The sequence below is a fragment of the Abramis brama genome (assembly GCF_963993115.1).
Source record: "Abramis brama genome assembly, chromosome: 10".
Classification (NCBI taxonomy): Eukaryota; Metazoa; Chordata; class Actinopteri; order Cypriniformes; family Leuciscidae; genus Abramis; species Abramis brama.
In genome coordinates, this window is record NC_139972.1 from 18,039,407 (window position 1) to 18,059,159 (window position 19,753).

General features: G+C 37.4%; 1 protein-coding gene across 1 annotated transcript; it reads left to right on the plus strand.

Annotated features, from left to right (window-relative positions):
• The first annotated feature begins 659 nt into the window (after nt 1–659).
• Nucleotides 660–19,541, plus strand: ppp2r1bb (protein phosphatase 2, regulatory subunit A, beta b). The gene is made up of 15 exons (XM_084126552.1): nt 660–799; nt 1,454–1,544; nt 3,882–3,982; nt 4,111–4,343; nt 4,445–4,592; nt 5,439–5,594; nt 5,682–5,796; nt 5,893–5,963; nt 11,140–11,274; nt 12,217–12,390; nt 12,713–12,773; nt 17,857–18,011; nt 18,132–18,274; nt 18,363–18,454; nt 18,553–19,541. The coding sequence occupies exons 1-15, from the start codon at nt 722–724 to the stop codon at nt 18,567–18,569; spliced, it is 1,770 nt and encodes a 589-aa protein (XP_083982678.1). The 5' UTR covers nt 660–721; the 3' UTR covers nt 18,570–19,541.
• The last annotated feature ends 212 nt before the right edge of the window (nt 19,542–19,753 follow it).

Here is a 19,753-nt window from a genome sequence, read left to right on the forward strand (position 1 = left end):
TAAAGTAGGCCTACTGATTTCAGAATTTACCTTTGAAGTATGACTGTCTGAAATTCATGTTGTAAATCAGCTCCATATTATGTTACTCATTAATCCAAAACTGCCTTTCTAAAAACCCATTGGAAATTCCAGAAGAAACCCAATATTAAAGGAATAGTTCACTTTAAAATGAAAATTCTGTCATCATATACTCACCCTCATGTTGTTTCAAACCTGTATGAATTTCTTTCTTCTGCTGAACACAAAGGAAGATATTTAGAAGAATGTCAGTTTCTGGGTCCCATTGGCTTCCATAGTATATTTTTTTCCTACTATGGAAGTCAATGGGACCCAGAAATTGCCTGGTTACTGACATTCTTCTAAATATCTTCCTTTCTGTTCAGCAGAAGAAAGAAATTCATACAGGTTTGAAATAACATGAGGGTGAGTATATGATGACAGAATTTTCATTTTAAAGTGAACTATTCCTTTAATTTGCCTCTGACTTTAAATATGAATCAATATTATTTATTATATTACAACCAATATATACTTTTTTGTTATTTTTGAGTTTTTATTTTTATTTTTATGTAGGCCTGTGCATGGTTATAATTCGTTCTCACCAGACGGGCTCTGTTCTCACTCTGTAACTGAACTTTAAATTTGTTGGGTGTTTTCCCATCAGCCTTTGCTCCGAGCGGAAGCTTCTCTGAGTCTGAGGTGATCATCATCCAAGTCTAAAATGGCAGGAGCAGACGGAGACGATTCGCTTTATCCCATCGCGGTTTTAATCGATGAACTGAGGAATGAAGATGTTCAGGTATACATCAGTCTAAGAAAATTTGTGTTTAATTCATATTTAAAAAAAAAATATATATATATATATCGCGCTTTATTAGCATCCTCTATCATTACGCTAACCGATTTTCTCATACAGCGAATCATTTACAAAAGAATTCGCTTTTTCTTCTCCTTATTGTTTCCACCTTGTCTTGTAGTATTTTGTTTTTGTGCAGAAAATGCTCAAATTGAATGAGACAGAATGAAACCTGTGTGTGGATAGAAGTTGGCCGTCATAATAATCATGAAATTGACCGGCTGTGTTTCAAAACGTAGTGGGATGCATACTTTGCGTTTTTGGCGGCCTGTTAAAAGATGAACACTAGGATGCGAGTTTGACACCAATTATTATTTTTTTTAGCGTCTATGGTTTGACATGATCCAGACTATGGTTCTAGATACTGAACCGACAGACCTGGGCACTGCATATTTTCTGTGTCCCCCTTACCTGACACACCCATGGCAGGTCTTGAAGCCTTGAATGGTGTGTGTGAGGAATCATCCAAATGTGTAGTGTTGAGTTCCTCCTGTACTATGAATTAGAGCCACTGACCTAGATCTCTATGCTTAAAGCAATGAAACAGAATTGCATCTTTTTTTGTGACTATTAATGTAATTCTGTGCACATCCTCAGTTGCGGTTGAACAGTATCAAGAAGTTGTCCACTATTGCTCTGGCACTGGGTGTGGAGAGAACACGGACTGAACTACTGCCCTTCCTCACTGGTAAGAATTCAATCCATCCATCTGCATTTGCTCTTATTCAAAAAATAATAATAATTTCTTTTCTTTTTTTCTGATACAAATGAACTACTTAATAGCTTTTGTTTTTCAATCATTGCACATATTTTTTTCCTTCTGATCTGCTATTTTTTTCCTATTAGATGGAATATATATTTAATATTTGTTTGCTATATAAATTATTTAACAAATATTGTAAAAAATGTATTGAGTTTTTAAATTTGCAATAATAGTCATGATGTAGCGACAAACGTTTTCTTCCATAATCCATCCGAGTTAAACAGATTATCAAAAAAGAAGACAAATTTGTTTTTGTTTTTTCATATTAGATTTTAGAATATATTTACAGTGAGGAAAATAAGTATTTGAACACCCTGCTATTTTGCAAGTTCTCCCACTTGGAAATCATGGAGGGGTCTGAAATTGTCATCGTAGGTGCATGTCCGCTGTGAGAGACATAATCTAAAAAAGAAAATCCAGAAATCACAATATATGATTTTTTAACTATTTATTTGTATGATACAGCTGCAAATAAGTATTTGAACACCTGTATATCAGCTAGAATTCTGACCCTCAAATACCTGTTAGTCTGCCTTTAAAATGTCCACCTCCTCTCCATTTATTATCCTAAATTAGATGCACCTGTTTGAGGTCGTTAGCTGCATAAAGACACCTGTCCACCCCATACAATCAGTAAGAATCCAACTACTAACATGGCCAAGACCAAAGAGCTGTCCAAAGACACTAGAGACAAAATTGTACACCTCCACAAGGCTGGAAAGGGCTACGGGGAAATTGCCAAGCAGCTTGGTGAAAAAAGGTCCACTGTTGGAGCAATCATTAGAAAATGGAAGAAGCTAAACATGACTGTCAATCTCCCTCGGACTGGGGCTCCATGCAAGATCTCACCTCGTGGGGTCTCAATGATCCTAAGAAAGGTGAGAAATCAGCCCAGAACTACACGGGAGGAGCTGGTCAATGACCTGAAAAGAGCTGGGACCACCGTTTCCAAGGTTACTGTTGGTAATACACTAAGACGTCATGGTTTGAAATCATGCATGGCACGGAAGGTTCCCCTGCTTAAACCAGCACATGTCAAGGCCCGTCTTAAGTTTGCCAGTGACCATTTGGATGATCCAGAGGAGTCATGGGAGAAAGTCATGTGGTCAGATGAGACCAAAATAGAACTTTTTGGTCATAATTCCACTAAATGTGTTTGGAGGAAGAAGAATGATGAGTACCATCCCAAGAACACCATCCCTACTGTGAAGCATGGGGGTGGTAGCATCATGCTTTGGGGGTGTTTTTCTGCACATGGGACAGGGCGACTGCACTGTATTAAGGAGAGGATGACCGGGGCCATGTATTGCGAGATTTTGGGGAACAACCTCCTTCCCTCAGTTAGAGCATTGAAGATGGGTCGAGGCTGGGTCTTCCAACATGACAATGACCCGAAGCACACAGCCAGGATAACCAAGGAGTGGCTCTGTAAGAAGCATATCAAGGTTCTGGCGTGGCCTAGCCAGTCTCCAGACCTAAACCCAATAGAGAATCTTTGGAGGGAGCTCAAACTCCGTGTTTCTCAGCGACAGCCCAGAAACCTGACTGATCTAGAGAAGATCTGTGTGGAGGAGTGGGCCAAAATCCCTCCTGCAGTGTGTGCAAACCTGGTGAAAAACTACAGGAAACGTTTGACCTCTGTAATTGCAAACAAAGGCTACTGTACCAAATATTAACACTGATTCTCTCAGGTGTTCAAATACTTATTTGCAGCTGTATCATACAAATAAATAGTTAAAAAATCATACATTGTGATTTCTGGATTATTTTTTTTAGATTATGTCTCTCACAGTGGACATGCACCTACGATGACAATTTCAGACCCCTCCATGATTTCTAAGTGGGAGAACTTGCAAAATAGCAGGGTGTTCAAATACTTATTTTCCTCACTGTATATACTTCATGTTTTTTTGCTATATATAAATTATTAAATTAATATTTTTAACAAATTATAGGGTTTTTATTTTGCAATAATAGTTGTAATGGAAGTATCGCTATTATGCATCATCTTTTCTTTTGCGTTGTGAAATGGTTTATCGAAAAAGAAAAAATGATTGGATGGAGGCAGATGTGAATGTAAACTTGCAGCAGATTGTAAGAAAGAGACGGGGATTCAAAAGTATTTAAAATGAATGGAGTACTAAATGCGTCACCAGACCTGAGTGTTGTTTCACTAGATCAATATATGAGATTTTAATTATATTTAATTAAGTATTACTTGCCAAAATATCAATTAGCTAACTGACACCCCTTCATCTGTAGACACCATATATGATGAGGATGAAGTTCTTCTGGCCCTGGCTGAGCAGCTCGGGAGCTTCACTGTACTTGTTGGAGGTCCTGAGTTTGTGCACTGTCTCTTGGTAAGTGATAAGAGGCAAATTAATCCATTAAATAATTAGATGATGACCAGATGAGATTTTAGCCATGGGTTATCTGGTGTGGAGACGCACCTTACTGCATGTTTTCATCCTGCACTTTTCCTCCTCAGCCTCCCCTGGAGAGTTTGGCCACAGTGGAGGAGACGGTTGTGCGGGACAAGGCCGTGGAGTCTCTGCGAAAGATCTCTCAGGAACATTCCCCCGTAGACCTAGAGGTGCATTTTGTGCCGCTTATGAAGCGCTTGGCCAGCGGCGACTGGTTCACCTCCCGAACGTCTGCGTGCGGGCTGTTTAGCGTCTGCTACCCTCGTGTGTCCAGTACTGTTAAAGCGGAAATCCGTCAGTAAGTTCAAATGATGCCTTGTCTTTATGACATACTCATAAAAACATCACCTTGATCATTGTGGTCATGTTCAGTATTTATTAATATGGTTGTCTTCACAGGCACTTCCGCACACTTTGCTCAGACGACACTCCCATGGTGCGTCGTGCCGCCGCCTCTAAGCTAGGCGAGTTTGCTAAGGTTCTGGAGCTGGACTATGTTAAGAGTGACATCATTCCTCTCTTTACAGCACTAGCATCTGATGAGCAGGTACGCTGGTACACATTTGCTTACAGAAAGACTGTTTATTGGGGCTGTTGGTTGGTCAATGGCATGATGCTTGCTTTTTTTTCTTGCTTTTTTTTCCAGATCTATTAATTTATTTAAAAATGCGATTCATTTTAATACATACTTAAACTAAACACAATTATTTAATAATGAATAATATTTTTATATTTTTAATTATAAATATATTTATTGAATTTATTTATATAATTGTGGTCGTGTTTGTTTATAATATATATGTATAATAATATATTTTATTATCAGGACCCACAAATATTTCCCCATTGCATTATTATGCGTTATATTCAACATATAGTAGTTTAGTAATGCCACTGAAACTCCGTAAACGTTCATTTTGTTCCTCACACAGTACTCGTGCTTTCAATGCAGGCATTCGTTGGGTCTCTTACACAGATAAGCCGCGCGCACATATTCTCCTGGTGCTCGCTATGCTAAAACATGTCATTGCTTGTGCATTACCTTTTTACTTGGTTTACACCACGCATGACATTTTTAGAGTCATTAAATCAAAAATTTTCCTAATGGTATATGCATTTTTCAAAGATTGTTTGGTAACACTTTATTTTACAGTGTCCTTGTTACATGTACTTACTATAGTAATAACAGTAAATGATGCATAATTACATGCAACTAACCGTCAACCTAATCCTACCCTAACCCTATAGTAAGTACATGTAGTTGCTTAATATTACTCAGTACTTAAATATATAATTACACTGTAACAATAACACCTTAAAATAAAGTGTAACCGTTTTTTTTTTTTTTTCGCATTCTTATGTCATTAACCCAGACGTTTACTTTTCTCTGCAGGACTCTGTGCGTCTTTTGGCGGTAGAAGCTGGTGTCAGCATTGCTACTCTCCTGCCACAGGATGACTTGGAGGCTCTGGTCATGCCCACTTTACGTCAGGCAGCTGAGGACAAGTCCTGGAGGGTGCGCTACATGGTGGCAGACAAATTCTCAGAAGTGGGTACTTACGAAACGCATATTTGGCCGTTATCCACATTTCCTCTGAGACATAGATTAAGTGGATGTTTTTCTGTTTGTGTAAAGTTGCAAAAAGCAGTTGGCCCAGAGATCACCAAGAATGATCTGGTCCCGGCCTTCCAGAACTTGTTGAAAGACTGCGAGGCAGAGGTCCGGGCTGCTTCTGCCAACAAGGTGAAAGGTGAGGTGTCCCTCTGCCAACTTCCCAAAGCTTGATTTCTCTATGAAAACAGCCACACAAAAACAACATTATTTCATGGCCTGTTTATCTCTGCAGTATTCTGTGAAAATTTGCCTGAAGACAGCAGGGAGACCATCATCATGACTCATATTCTGCCATGCGTCAAGGTACAAATTTTAATCTCGCCCACTTGTTTATGAAATTGCGTGTGGCTGAACAGTTATGCTGCACGGTGCCGGCCAAGTTCTCTGGAGGGGGTACTTAGAAAACTCAAGCTTGTTTTTTGATAATGTGATATCATATCTGGGAAGGTGTCCAGGTTGTCTCTGCAAGAGATCTTGTTGTTTTTGTGTTATTTTGGGGGGTGTTTACATCTTTGCCATAAACAAGTGATAGATTTTTTTAATTAATGACAAAGTAATTGCAGTAAAGTAGCTCATACTTCAAACATACATGCATATACACTAGGGGTGTAACGGTTATCGGTAAAAAACTGAACCGTTCTCCACCCACGGTTCGGCACGCACTTGTACCGCGGTTCATCTTAAATCTGATGACACATCTATAATATGGTTTGTTGAAAATAACGTGTAAAACAGACTAATGTATGTTTCTGTTGATGGATGCGTATTCTGGCTTCCCAATACATTAGAACAGCGATAGTAAAAAACAAAACAAACAAAAAAACACCTTGGACAAAACAGTCACTCTTTGTAAACTTTGTTCAATACAAGTGCTGTATGATTTAATATGACCAGTCATTCACCCGTCATCACTCGGGTGTTGATAGTGCGCGAGCGCAGGTGGGACCTAAACAGCACACGTTGCTTTTTGTGTTTAAATTAAATAATTTAAGTCTTTACAATTTAAAAATTCAAACGCAAGAAGATGTGTAGAAAGCTGCCTCTCAGACAGCGCGCAAATATTGAGTTCTCTTTCATGTCTTGCGCTGGGCTGAATGGACAAATTCACACACAAATTGTCAATGCCGTCTTTGCGAGTATCCTTGCAAACAAAGTAGGTTATGTCTTAAGTGAATGTAAACAGTCAAGACAGACAACGCATGTGTATCAGTATTTTAGATCTGTGCATTGTCTTAAAGTGACAGCAGCCTAATATTCCTGCTGTCTGTTTTTAATGTTAATGAAACAACAAAAGTCAAGGAAATCACTCACTGCTCTTGACTGAATAGCTTTTGTAACTTAAATAATGATTAATCCTTATTTCATTTATACAGTGAAGATTATATGGTTATTTTACTTTTGATTACTTTATTCAATTTTCTGTACCTGAAAACCACTTTAGATGCCTAAACCTGATAAGCACCATTTATTTTATTTGTATATTTTCTCTATTGTATGTTTGTGCTGTTGCTTGTAGTTTGATTATTTGTTCTTATTTTCTTTATTTTTATTTGACAGTAGTCCTTTTTTCCCCCTGAACATAGCACATATCGAACCTTACCGAAACCGTGACATTGAAACAGTGATAAAAACCGAACCGTGAGTAATTTGAGCCGTTACACCCCTAATATATACAGACTAAGGTTTATGCCCCATCTGTACTCATTTATTTAGGTCATCATCAGCAGGTGAGTTAACCTTGTCATTGAACTGTCCATCCTTTCTGAGGTCATGGGCAGCAGGGGTCACTGTTGTTATCCATTACACCCTTTAGTGATCCCATGTCAACAGTCTGTCTCTAGGTTTATTGTAGCATCAGGCTAGGGTTAGGTTTTTATTATTTTTATTTCCTGGTATATGCATGTGACTGACTAAATCATGGTTCTAGAGGGAGTGAAATGGCATTATATAAATGAAGCTGCAAGGCTTTAAATGAGAGCGAGAAAGAGGGACCATATTACCCCTGTACTGCAGTCCTTACATTGGCTTCCTGTTAAATTCAGGATTGATTTCAAAATTATCCTGTTTGTTTACAAGGCACTATCAGGTCTTGCCCCCCAGTATATTAGTCATCATCTTATTTTCTACTCTCCTTCTAGAGTTCTCAGGTCTTCATATCAACTACTTTTAAAGGTTCCTCTCTGTAATTTTAAACCGAGGAGATTGTGCTTTTTCCGTGGTAGGTCCCAAACTCTCCCATTCCACGTGAGGTCAGCTCCATCAATTGCCACTTAAGTCTTATTTAAAAACGTATTTAATTTCTTTAGCTTTTGTCTTGTTTGCTATGTTGTAATATTAAATGTTGGTTTTAATGTCATCATTGTTGTAAAGCACTTTGGGGCAACGTCTGTTGTTTGAAAATGTAAATAGTTGCTTGCTTGCAGTTCAGTACAGTTTTACTGAATTAAGCCTGAGTTTACCAGAAGAATTAACTAAAAATGTGTTTTACTGCTAAATAGAATTTGTAAAAATGCTGTATTGTCTGGAGAAACAAATGAATCAAAGAAATTCTAATTTAAATGTCTTTCTTCCTTTTCCAATTCAACCAATTCACTTAATAAAGACTAATACAGCAAGTCAAGATGAATCAAATTTAACAAACAAACAACTAAACAGCTAAAAATTATCTGATATATTAACTTCATTTTGAATTCTTTTTTCATTTAGATTCATTTTGACCTTTTGATATTATTCATTTATTTCCTAGAAGTCCTTAATAGGCATTTGTATATGTGCCACAAGTAGTTAAATACATTTGTGGCTAAATACTGCTGTTTAGCATGGTTTTAATTAAGGGATAATCATGGTATAAGCGGTATAATCCACGGCTAGCTGTACATTAAATTATTTGAACTCCGCTTCGTGTCGGGTGGTTCTTTGCTTCCATGTGGTGCATTAAAATCATTCAATGGTCATTTTCCAGCATTGACAAGTTAAAGCACTAAATTTTACTGGAAAGGTTAAAATGGCGGTTGTTTTATTTAGCTACTACTCGTTCGATCTAGCATTCTGTCCACCTTAAATCAGACACAGAGACAAAGTAGTGTGGTAAGGTTACATTTTTAATTAGCCTAGAGAGAGAGAGAGAGAAAGAAAGACAGACGTGTGAATTACCTGCGTCTGTGCAGCTTCTCTTTAGCAATGATGCTATCAGTTGAATTGAATTAAGTTGAATTGCTGAAAAACAGTGACGTTACCACCTCCTTGCTGAGTAATATAATGGGGCAATTCAATATCGAAGTTACTTTATTAATGAAAGTTGTTGGGCAGGAACAAGTTTCTGTGTTCCTGTTCCTGTGTGTGTGCTAATGAAAGCCACGCATTACTATAGAACGGTGATTAAAAGGTTTTATTGCACACCTTCCAGCCAGTTAAAATTGAGTATTCAGACAGGCCATGGTATAAATTAAAATATTAGATAAAATGTACAGTTTAACTATTTTCTGCCAAAAATACTTTGAAACTGGTATCCTACCAAAAAAGGTTAAACAACAAAATGACAACAAAGCTTCTTATACATTTTAAAGGAGATGCCATATTAATGTATCAGGATTTTACTGTAGTAAGTAACTATTGCTGCCATGGTATATTTTGTAAGGCTGTAGTTCAGGCAATTTGTGAATTTAATCAATCAGTTTATCCAGAGTTCTGGTTCAATGATTCACCTGCCACATTTATTCATTTAGCAGATGCTTTTATCCAGAGCGTCTTACAAATGAGAACAATAGAAGCAGTTAATCTAACAATAGGACAACAATATGCAAGTGCCATGACCCTTCCCAGTTTAATCAATTTAAAAAAAATAAAATAATTTATATATAAAGATAATAGATATAGAATAGAAGATAGTATTAATGGATTAAGTGTTGCCAAAAAAGATGCGTCTTCAGCCGTTTCTTGAAAATTGTGATGTTTCAGCGAGTGGCTTGTATGGATCACATCTGCTTCACATATGGTGTAATAATGATTGGCCCTTAATTTTTCCATTTGTAGTTAGTGTCTTATGGAAATAGAACTTGAGACTAAGGCCCCATCCACACTACTGCGTTTTAGTTTAGAAACGGAGAATTAAAACGAATACGATCTCCGTCCACACCAGCGTTTTAGCTGCGTATTAGAATTGATCTCCGTCCACATTAAAACGACTGAAAACGCGGATCACGTGACCATTCACCAACACTGGGCATGCGCGTGCCGGTGTAAACCTAGAGACTTTCAAACATAGACTGTAAAAAATGCTTTCAAACAACAAAATGTCATTTATTAATATGTATTTGTGTCAAAATGACATATAAACATCTTTTCCTATTCTATTTTGCCTGGAAACGCTTCCAACACGCTTGCGTGTCGCATGAAAAATAGGCGTCGGTTCTATTTCTAGCATGCACGCGTTTACCGCGCCCGAGACACGGCAGTTTCTTACTGTAAGAAACTGTTCCAGTGGGTGGAGTTTACTGGTACTGAATATTACCTGTGTATACTCCATGCCTGATGACACCCAATCATAGAGCCGAGCGTGAGCCTCTGTGTCATCGTCTCTAAAGTCCTCCGTTTTGACCCGTCTTCACTAAAACGCCCTCCGGAGATTCAAAACGCAAAACGGGGTCGGCAGTGTTTCTAAACTTCTCCGTTTTAGGTCTTCGTTTTTGCCGTTTTAGTCTGGACGGGAGGTGCAAACGTAGCAAAAGGTCTCCGTTTCTAAACGAAAACGCAGTAGTGTGGATGGGGCCTAAGCAGTCAGTTTAGGACAAGCCTTTTTTCTGATTTGGACTACAAAGAACAGTGAAACAGCCTTCGGTCTGCTTGCTTGGGCTGCACAAGGTGTTCTTTGCTCTTAAGTGGCCTGAGAGTCTCATGACCTGATGTTTGATGTCTGTTAATAAGCTTATGCAAACGGATTCTTCCTCACAGATACAAACAGCTTTCTGCTTACTTTGCCGGCTGGTGTGATCGGAAATTAGCTTATCCACACAAGCCACCCGCTGAAACATCATCAGATCAAAGATAATTTAGGTTTTTGGACCCTCTGCAACGTTTTACAAGCAAATAAATGTCCAGGTTTACAGGCTCAAATGGATCCCACCCTGGTGCTGCTTTTCTTCAAAGACTACAGTGATTGGTTTGGAAATGTTTAGGCACCAAATGAATCAGTATAGGGAGCCATGGTATGATTCTAAAAGAATTTTAGAAGCATTTTTTTTTTTCAGCAATAGTGTAGGTGAGTAGTATGGTTGACTCGTTGCCAAATTGTCTGTAAAGTAGACATAATTATTTATTTTTTGGGATTGATTTGTATTTTCTGTAGATTGATTCAGAATTGAGATGTGTATTGATAATTTTTTCCACCCCATCCTACAATCACCATCTCTCTGATTACAGCTACTTGTAAAATAAAAACTTGATTTCAAAGCCCTCAAGTCTCGTTCTCTTCCCTTAACAGGAGCTGGTGTCTGACACAAACCAGCATGTGAAGTCTGCCCTGGCTTCTGTCATCATGGGTCTCTCTACCATCTTGGGCAAGGACAACACCGTAGAACATCTGTTGCCCCTTTTCCTGGCCCAACTGAAGGATGAGGTAGGTCACCTTGTGTTGAGCTTAAGGGATGTTTCCTAAATGATCTTCACTAAAGTCCTTGATTGATGTTCCTTTTATTGGGCTCTCATCCGTGAGCACTCTCTGAGATGTATTAGCTTTTAAATTGTAGTAATAAACTCTTAGTCTGTTTTTAAATGAAGTTGAACTTTGGCCTCAGCTTTCAGCTAGGCCATGCCAAAACCAAAACCCATCCAAACGCTTTCCTCCTGTGTTTGTGTTCCCTTCTGTTTTATTGGACTCCTCTCGATTGTCAAACACACAATCTGAAAATGTTAAGAGCTGGGTTCTGTGAATTCTGTCCTGAAGTGTATTTCCATTGGCCGCTTCTCCGTCCGGCTCTGTTTGACTAACAAACTTTGTTGTTTGGATTTTAGTCAGTCATCACCAAAGTGCACTTGCTCAAGCAGGTCATCAAATATTTGGCAGCATGTATGCATATGCTGTAACAATATCACATGAGTGTGGCGTCCTCCTGGAGCCTTTTAAGGAAATATAAAAAGAGACCTTTTCCTTTTCAGTAAAATTCATACATGTGACTTTTACTCATATAATTACAAGAAATTATGATTACTTTAAAGCCATGAAATGAATGTTGCCTATGTTTACTTTCTTCAAGACATGTTTAATACACCAATCTTATTACTGGTCTTATTATGTCTGATTCATCTTTCCATGTTATTGTAAAGGAAATCTTTTTTTATTTTACTTTTTGGTTGCTGTTACCAGGCTAGCCTTGTTTAATCCTTCCTTGAAAAACAAATGTATTTAAATTGAAATAATTTAAACCAATTAAACATTAAATTAATTGATTAATTTAAAAAAAAATTATAATAATTGATTATTTGACTAATTATTTATAGATTAATATATTTAATTTATTGATTGATTTAATCATAAATATATTGTACTATTTCCCTGTAGTGCCCTGAGGTGCGTCTGAACATCATTTCTAATCTGGACTGCGTGAATGAGGTGATCGGGATCCGGCAGCTCTCTCAGTCTCTTCTGCCAGCTATAGTGGAGCTGGCTGAGGATGCCAAGTGGAGGGTTCGACTGGCCATCATTGAGTACATGCCATTGCTGGCTGGCCAACTGGTGAGTCTGTGCGCCACTCTTGCAGATTGATTAGATGGATCTGGACTGAAGACTAGTCTGCTTTCTTCCTTGTACTCAAAAATAAATATTCTGTCATTTACTGATGTTTCAAACCTCTTAATGGTCTTTATTCTGTAAAAAAAAATTTAAATAGGATTTTTCATACAATTTAAGGGAATGTTAACCAGATCTCCCAAAAGGAGTGTACAAACAAACTGATTTGCAAATGTTTTTTTTTTCTTTTCTTTTCTTTTTTTTTTTTTTTCCAGCTAATTATTCTTTTTAACTGCATGGAATGTAACTGTTCCTACTTTGTTGCTAGGGAGTGGAGTTTTTCGATGAGAAGTTGAATTCCCTGTGCATGGCGTGGCTCATTGATCACGGTAGGTCTTCTGGGTCCTCTTTTTTTTCAGTGTATGATGATTCAAAATGATGTGTAAAGATGTATTGAGCTATTGACAACAATGAACCAAAACCTTTAAACTGTATAAGTTCAACCAGATGCATTTGCTTACATTTGAAGATAGCACAGCCAAGACGTGAAGTAGTTGTCTGCCTCTCTTCTGTCCTACTCCTTCCCCAAAAGGGGAAAGAGAAACACGCATGTATCTCTAGACTTTTCTGCTCTGCTCTCTTGGACAATTACAAGAGATTGATAAGCCCACTGTTCATCATTCTTGCTTTATTTCCCCTTCTTTCTCTTTTACCTGTGTGTCTTTGTCTGTCTTTATTAGGGGCCTTTCTTTTTATTATTCTGCTCTTGAAGTCTATGGCAACCCATAAAACAGCCTGCTGGAAAGTTATAAAATTTGGCACATAGGTAGAGGACAGTCTGAACATTTAACCACAGCGATTTTGGAGTTTTTAACTCAATCTCTAATGCCACCAACTGTCCATAGTTGCACTCATGTTTATGCTAATAACTTTTGAACCATAATTATAGCTTTTGATGAAATTGTTCCTATTGTAATGAAATGGGTTCTTAAATGGGTGGTTGACTATGATTTCACTTTTCTAACTTTAGTTAGTGTGTAATGTTGCTGTTTGAGCATAAACAACATCTGTAAAGTTACAATGATCAAAGTTCAAAGCAAAGGAAGATATTTGCGTTTAAAGAAAACGTTTTTTTAAGGACTACAACAAATGGCTGGTAGGGACTACACGACATTCCTCCCGGGTTAGTGACATCACTAACCCTTACATTTACATAAACCTGCCCCCAGGAACACAGTCCATGTTGAGAAGTGGAAGAGTTGTTGTAGTTGAGCACATTTGTGAGTCTGCTCAAACTGTCGCATCCGTCTTTTCACATGCAATACAGTACGTAACATTGCACGTAAATGCAATAGCATGTCATGCTGTAGGCTTCTTACAACAGTTCCCACACGAGCAATTTATAGATTATGACAGAATATGCTAATTGAAGATAGTTAACTCCACATCAGCAACATAAATTCATCAAATAACCATTCAGAAACATCCTGTTGCATTCTTCATGTCGTCACTTCTTGAGTCTCTTCATCATTGTCCGACTCCAGTTTAAACAAAAGGCAGAACAGTTTCTGGCATTTTAGTGCTTGCCTGCCTGAGGTTATCGGAGCTGCTAACACACACAAGCTTTTGAAGCTCCGCCCTCTCTGCCGGGAGCAGCAGCTCATTTGCATTTAAAGGGACTCACGAATTGACGTGTTTTTACTGAACCTCAGAAAGGGACAATTTTAACATGCTGTAAGAAATTATCTGTGGGTTATTTTGAGCTAAAACTTCACATACACACTCTGGGGACAACAGAGACTTATTTAACATATTGTAAAAAGGTGCATTATCCCACCCCTTTAATAGTTTCCTTGGGTAATGCCGAGAACATGGATACCAATTTTGCCATAGTCGGTTGAACTTCCTGTCCGCCATTTTGTTTTTCTTTAAAAACCTACTTTTTCAAACTCTTAGACCGTTTGTCTGGTTTTCACCAAATTTGAGTCAGGTCATCTTCATACCATGCTGGCAAAAAGGTAGGGATTTCATGTTGATAGACAAAACCGTATTCGTATACCGCATCAATGAATTTGACTGCATAATGCCAAACTGCATCTGAGGCTGTATAGATTTGACATTGACACCAAACTTTGTTTGTAATTGCCACCCAACACAGACCACATCAGATCAATTTGTTTTCAGTGCCATGTATTGGTCAAAAGTAATTATCACATTACAAGTGATTGTATTGATGGGCTTTCAACTATTTTGCTTAAAATCGTCTCAATGTCTTTACTAGTGCTGTCAAAATTAATGCATTAATGCATGTGATTTTAAATCTTTTTAACGCGTTAAACTGAAAAAAATGAATGTAATTAACGCAGCATCTGTTTTTTCCTGGCATCCTTTGGCTGGCGTTACATTAAATGATCACGCCATCATTCATTTAAGTGCCATTAAACAATTCAAGCACGATAAGATGCAAAAAAGAAATCAAACCTGTACTAGCGGATCTTAAGTACATCGGAAGTATCTTCACTGTCTGTGAAGCGGCTCTCTGTGAACAAATGCTCGAAGCGCGCGCACAGAATGCTGCTTCAGACAGCACGGCAGTGCCGCATCGAGTTCTCTTTCGCACTTGAATGGACAAAAATGCACAAAATTATGCTGAAATGCCCGTTATTGGCGAGTATCCTCATAAGCATGGTCTTAAATTGGTTAAGAAAGTGTTAAATGAATGTAAAGAGTTGTGAGAAAATAGAATGTGTGTCAGATCCGGATCATGTGCAGGTCTTAAAGTGACAGCAGCCTAAAAAAACCACTGCTGTTTGATTTTAATGTTAATCAAAGAACAAAAGACAGAGAAAATCACTCACTGCTTTTGACTGAATCACTTTTGTAGCTTTAATAAGGATTAATCTATATTCAAATCATAATTTTAGATGTACCTATACCTGTTAGACCTAAAAACTTAAAAAATGTCTTAAAAAAAAAGGGAAAAATCTGAACCGGTCTGACTGGACCAATAAAAATAAATAAAAAAAACTCTTAGCGTTGAACCTTTATATATTTAAAGCACAGTTAAATGTGACATTTATTACAATGGGTTTACGTAAAGATTTTTTTAAAGTTTACTTAAATTAAATGTTTTTAAAAGCCTTTTAAATGTTACAAATTATAGCTTACAGTTATAGTTACAAATTATAGTTACAAATTATAGCTTTCAGTTATACTGTAATGTTGATTGGCTATAATTAATGGCTATGTTAATAATTATTATTATTATTTTGAAGTAGAAAAGGTACATTTGCACAAAGATCTGAATCTTGTGTCGAAGTACAGTCTATAAATACAGTAATAATAGACTGTAAGTTATTGAGATTCTGTTTTTCATGTATTAATTAAAATTACACATTACATATACACTACCATACAAAAGTTTGTGGTCAGAAAGAATTTTATACAACAAAGGTGCATTGAATTAATCGAAAGTTACAGTAAAGTCTTTGAAAACTTTTGTAAAATTGTAAAGAATTCTGAAAAAAGCACTAAATCAACATATGTGACCCTAAAGATTGGAGTAATGGTTGCTGAAAATTCAGCTTTGCCATCACAATATCTAATATACAGCTTCATAGCTTTTTTTTTTTTGAACAGATACAGATTTTAAACTGCCTGCTGATCTTGTTTTGAGTGACATGTCAATGGTAATGAATGTTTCAGATTGATGAGCCTCTTAGTAAATCTTCAATTTAATGGTTGTCAGAATGGTTATGATCTTACTCTGAACCACGCGCTGAGTAGATCCAGCTGTTGAGGTGTTTTGCATGGTGATTTTCAGTGAGGAACTTGACCGCACACACACGCGCACAATTACACTCTGACACAGTTGTAGACAAAGGGCCAGATGGGTTACATCACTGGAATGTTCCTGTATATCCTGTGCTGCTGGGCCAGTGCTGTTGTCTTACATAAGAGCTCAGAGCCGAAGCGGTGCTATTATCGGTCCTGTCATGTGTAAATATGAACTCATCTTTCTGACAAATACACACAGGCACATATGCAGAAGGTACACAGTGTCAAATGGATTGTCTCATTTTGTGTGTGTTTTATAATCCCCTTCTTAAAGCCTGACCTACTTCATGAAAGTGCTCATCACATTTTAGCTGACTTGAAGTATTTCTTTTTTTTTTCTTTCATAAGCTCTGTGGAGACTATGGGTGGGGATTTGTCATGAATTTTAAACTCTAAATAGGATTGTCTCAGGCAAATTCCCAGCCTTTTGAGAAAGGGGGTTATGTCATCATCAGACTGATTTGAAAGAGCCGCCCGTCTGATGTTAAGCAGATTTGTGATGCACAATTTCACAGGATGTTTGTAGATATTTACTCTTCCCAGAATGAAGGTAAAATGGCTTAGATTGTGATCTCTGTTGGAGTTATTGTGAAATCAGGTGGGATGTAATCTGTGGAGGTAATGCTGAGCACCAAAACAACGTTGATTTAACCCCACTTAGGTCCAAATCTCATGCCAGAAATCTGATCAAACAAGCGGGGAAAGCTGAAAATAGCAAAGTAAATATTACAGATGTAATTCATGTCAAGTCGTCTTTGAGGAGAAAAACGAGGGAAATGATGGACCTCTGTTTGATAAAGAGTGTGGTGTACTTTAGCGGATAAAATCTGGACTGGTAAAGTAAAGATTGTTGTCTTCAACCCTTAAAGGGACAATCCATAAATCACTGTTGTGACTTTAAATGGGGATTTAACTTGTACATGAAATAAAATTTCACATACTTTCCTTCTAATTTCTTAATAAAAGTTCTTGCTTTTATTGTGTGAAATTTAATGCTAACAGGATACTAGTGAATCTTGCTCAGTTTAAAAAAGAAATCCAGTTTTCACAATCTATTTAATATATAGCAGAAAAAGTCCCATTTTATTTATGTATACGTGTTTTGTATGTATATGTTTATTTATTTATTTATTTATTTGATCAAATCTATTTATGTATTTTTAATTGATCAATTTGAATGTATTACTATTTTTTATATATATATATATATATATATATATATATATATATATATATATATATATTTATATTTATTATTATTATTATTATTATTTTTTTATTTTTTATTATTTTTTTCTCAATTATTCAGTTTAATGTCACATTTTGAAAGTAAAATGGTTTAATTCTATTTTATATTGAATTTAAGTACCAACTAGACAAGAGTTGTGGTATAGTGATAGTAAGGTTTTACAATAAGATTTTTGTTCTGTCCCTTTAATGAGTGAATTTGTAAGTTACTATTTGGATAAATGTCTAATGGATAAGTGACTGTGTGTCTTCAGGTTGTATGGCAGTGGACTAAATCTGGCAGCATGGACTGAAATATTTGTGATTGCAAAGTATCTAAATGGCGTTGGCCCACAGCATTGATTTTAGTATGCGTGTCAACAGAAGTATCTTTGCCGTGTTTTGCAGTGTATGCCATTCGAGAGGCTGCAACCTGCAACCTAATGAAGCTGGTGGAGAAGTTTGGAGCAGAATGGGCCGAGAACACCATTGTGCCCAAAGTCCTTGGCATGGCCATTGATTCCAACTACCTGCACAGGATGACCACTCTTTTCTGCATCAATGTAAGTATGGATGGTGCCTGCTCCAAGTGCTCATCCAGTTGGTAGTCATTTCATCAGTACCTGGTGTGGCAAGATGGGAATAACTGGAAGCCTTTTTTTCCTTTTCTTTATTTTGGTCAGGCTCTGTCTGAAGCATGTGGACAGGAAATCACTACCAAGCACATGTTGCCTGTTGTCCTCAAGATGTCCACTGACCAAGTGGCCAATGTGCGCTTTAATGTAGCCAAGTGCTTACAGAAGATCGGGCCAGTTCTGGACAGCAGGTTTGTTTAAATAATAGCTGCCTATACCCTTTTGTTGTTCTTGGTATAAGCGAACATACAGCAATACTAACAATGATGTATCCCACAGTGCTCTGCAGGCAGAGGTCAAACCAGTCCTGGAGAAACTAGCCACGGACCAAGATATGGATGTGAAGTACTTTGCTCAGGAGGCTTTAAGTGGTACATATCCTTTAATCTCTTTAACCTTCAAGCATAAATTTACTTAGAACATTTTCATTCTCCTTTTTTTTTCTTTTTTTTTTCTTCTCTCTCCGTAGTTCTTGCATTGGCTTGACTGGCTTCCTCTCCACATCCAGTGAAAAACTGACAACACAAAACCTGTTGCATTCTATTTATTGTTCTTTTTGAATGATTAAGTATTGTCTGTTACTTTGTTTACTCTCAAAGATATTGAATGTTCAAAGGATGGACTTTTGGTTAGGTTTTACTTCTCAAACACTGTTAGAGCAGCTCAGTTCTGCATGCTTGTACAGTTTGAGCTTAGATCTTCTCAAACATCACCCTTGAGCCATTCCTGTGCATTCGTTTCATAATCTGTACATGCCTGCTTCAGCATGCCTTTTGATTTTCTTAGACCGGAGCTCATCCTGCCAGTAGCAGATGGTGCAAAATGCCTGTTTATTTGCTTTAGTAGATTTGCTAGCACACAGCACATTGTTTACATGCGTTCCCTCTCCGGAGGGGAAAAAGTCTCATGTGCTCACACGGTTTAACCGTAGAGTCCTCTTTGTGCACTGAGTGAATGGTTAGATTACGGGCTCTCTTGAAATTTGCTTTACACAAAGATGTCACACCTTCATCACAAGCTTTTTCCATCTAGGGACCACGTAATTAAATCAGTTGTGCTCTAACACGGGATACACGTCTTAAACGGCATCACTCACAGGTTTGTGCCCATGTTGGTCCTGAATATCCCCCTTTATTGACTTGTAGACTTGCTCTAACTTTTGTGCCAATGAAATGTCTAGTTATAGTACAATTTCTAAGTTTTCTTTTTTAAGTGGAGGGCATGTTAAAAGTGTGGTCATGTGATCATTGGGCTGGCATGGAGGAAGTTTGTCTCTCGTGGAAGGTTATAGACTTAAATGAACAATATTCATTGCTCCAAACAACTTTCACCTACTGCATTCTGAGGAAACCTTTCGTTCATGGTCAATATCATGAGAACTTGTAGCTCTGTTTTTGTTTAATTAGTTTGGGATATTGGTGTACCTTTAGGACTAAATAAAGTCATTTGAACCACGTATCTTGCCGTTGTCATCTTTTGCGCACTCTCGGCAGACTAATCGTCGCATGATTTAACTGGAACTGGGTGTGCGTCACACCTGTTAGATATTATCTCTAAGAGTTTGTCATCCTATATAATTTTAAAGATTAATGTGGAATCAGGTTTTTGGTCTCCTGATGAACCGTTTTCTACAGTTACCTGGACAGTGATCCTATCGACCGCATTGGATT

Coding starts and splice junctions, on each gene's coding strand:
- ppp2r1bb (XM_084126552.1), top strand. CDS start 722: ATGGCAGGAGCAGACGGAGACGATTCGCTTTATCCCATCGCGGTTTTA. Junction 5,964..11,139: donor ATATTCTGCCATGCGTCAAG/GTACAAATTTTA, acceptor TTCCCTTAACAG/GAGCTGGTGTCTGACACAAA. Junction 18,275..18,362: donor GGGCCAGTTCTGGACAGCAG/GTTTGTTTAAAT, acceptor TGTATCCCACAG/TGCTCTGCAGGCAGAGGTCA.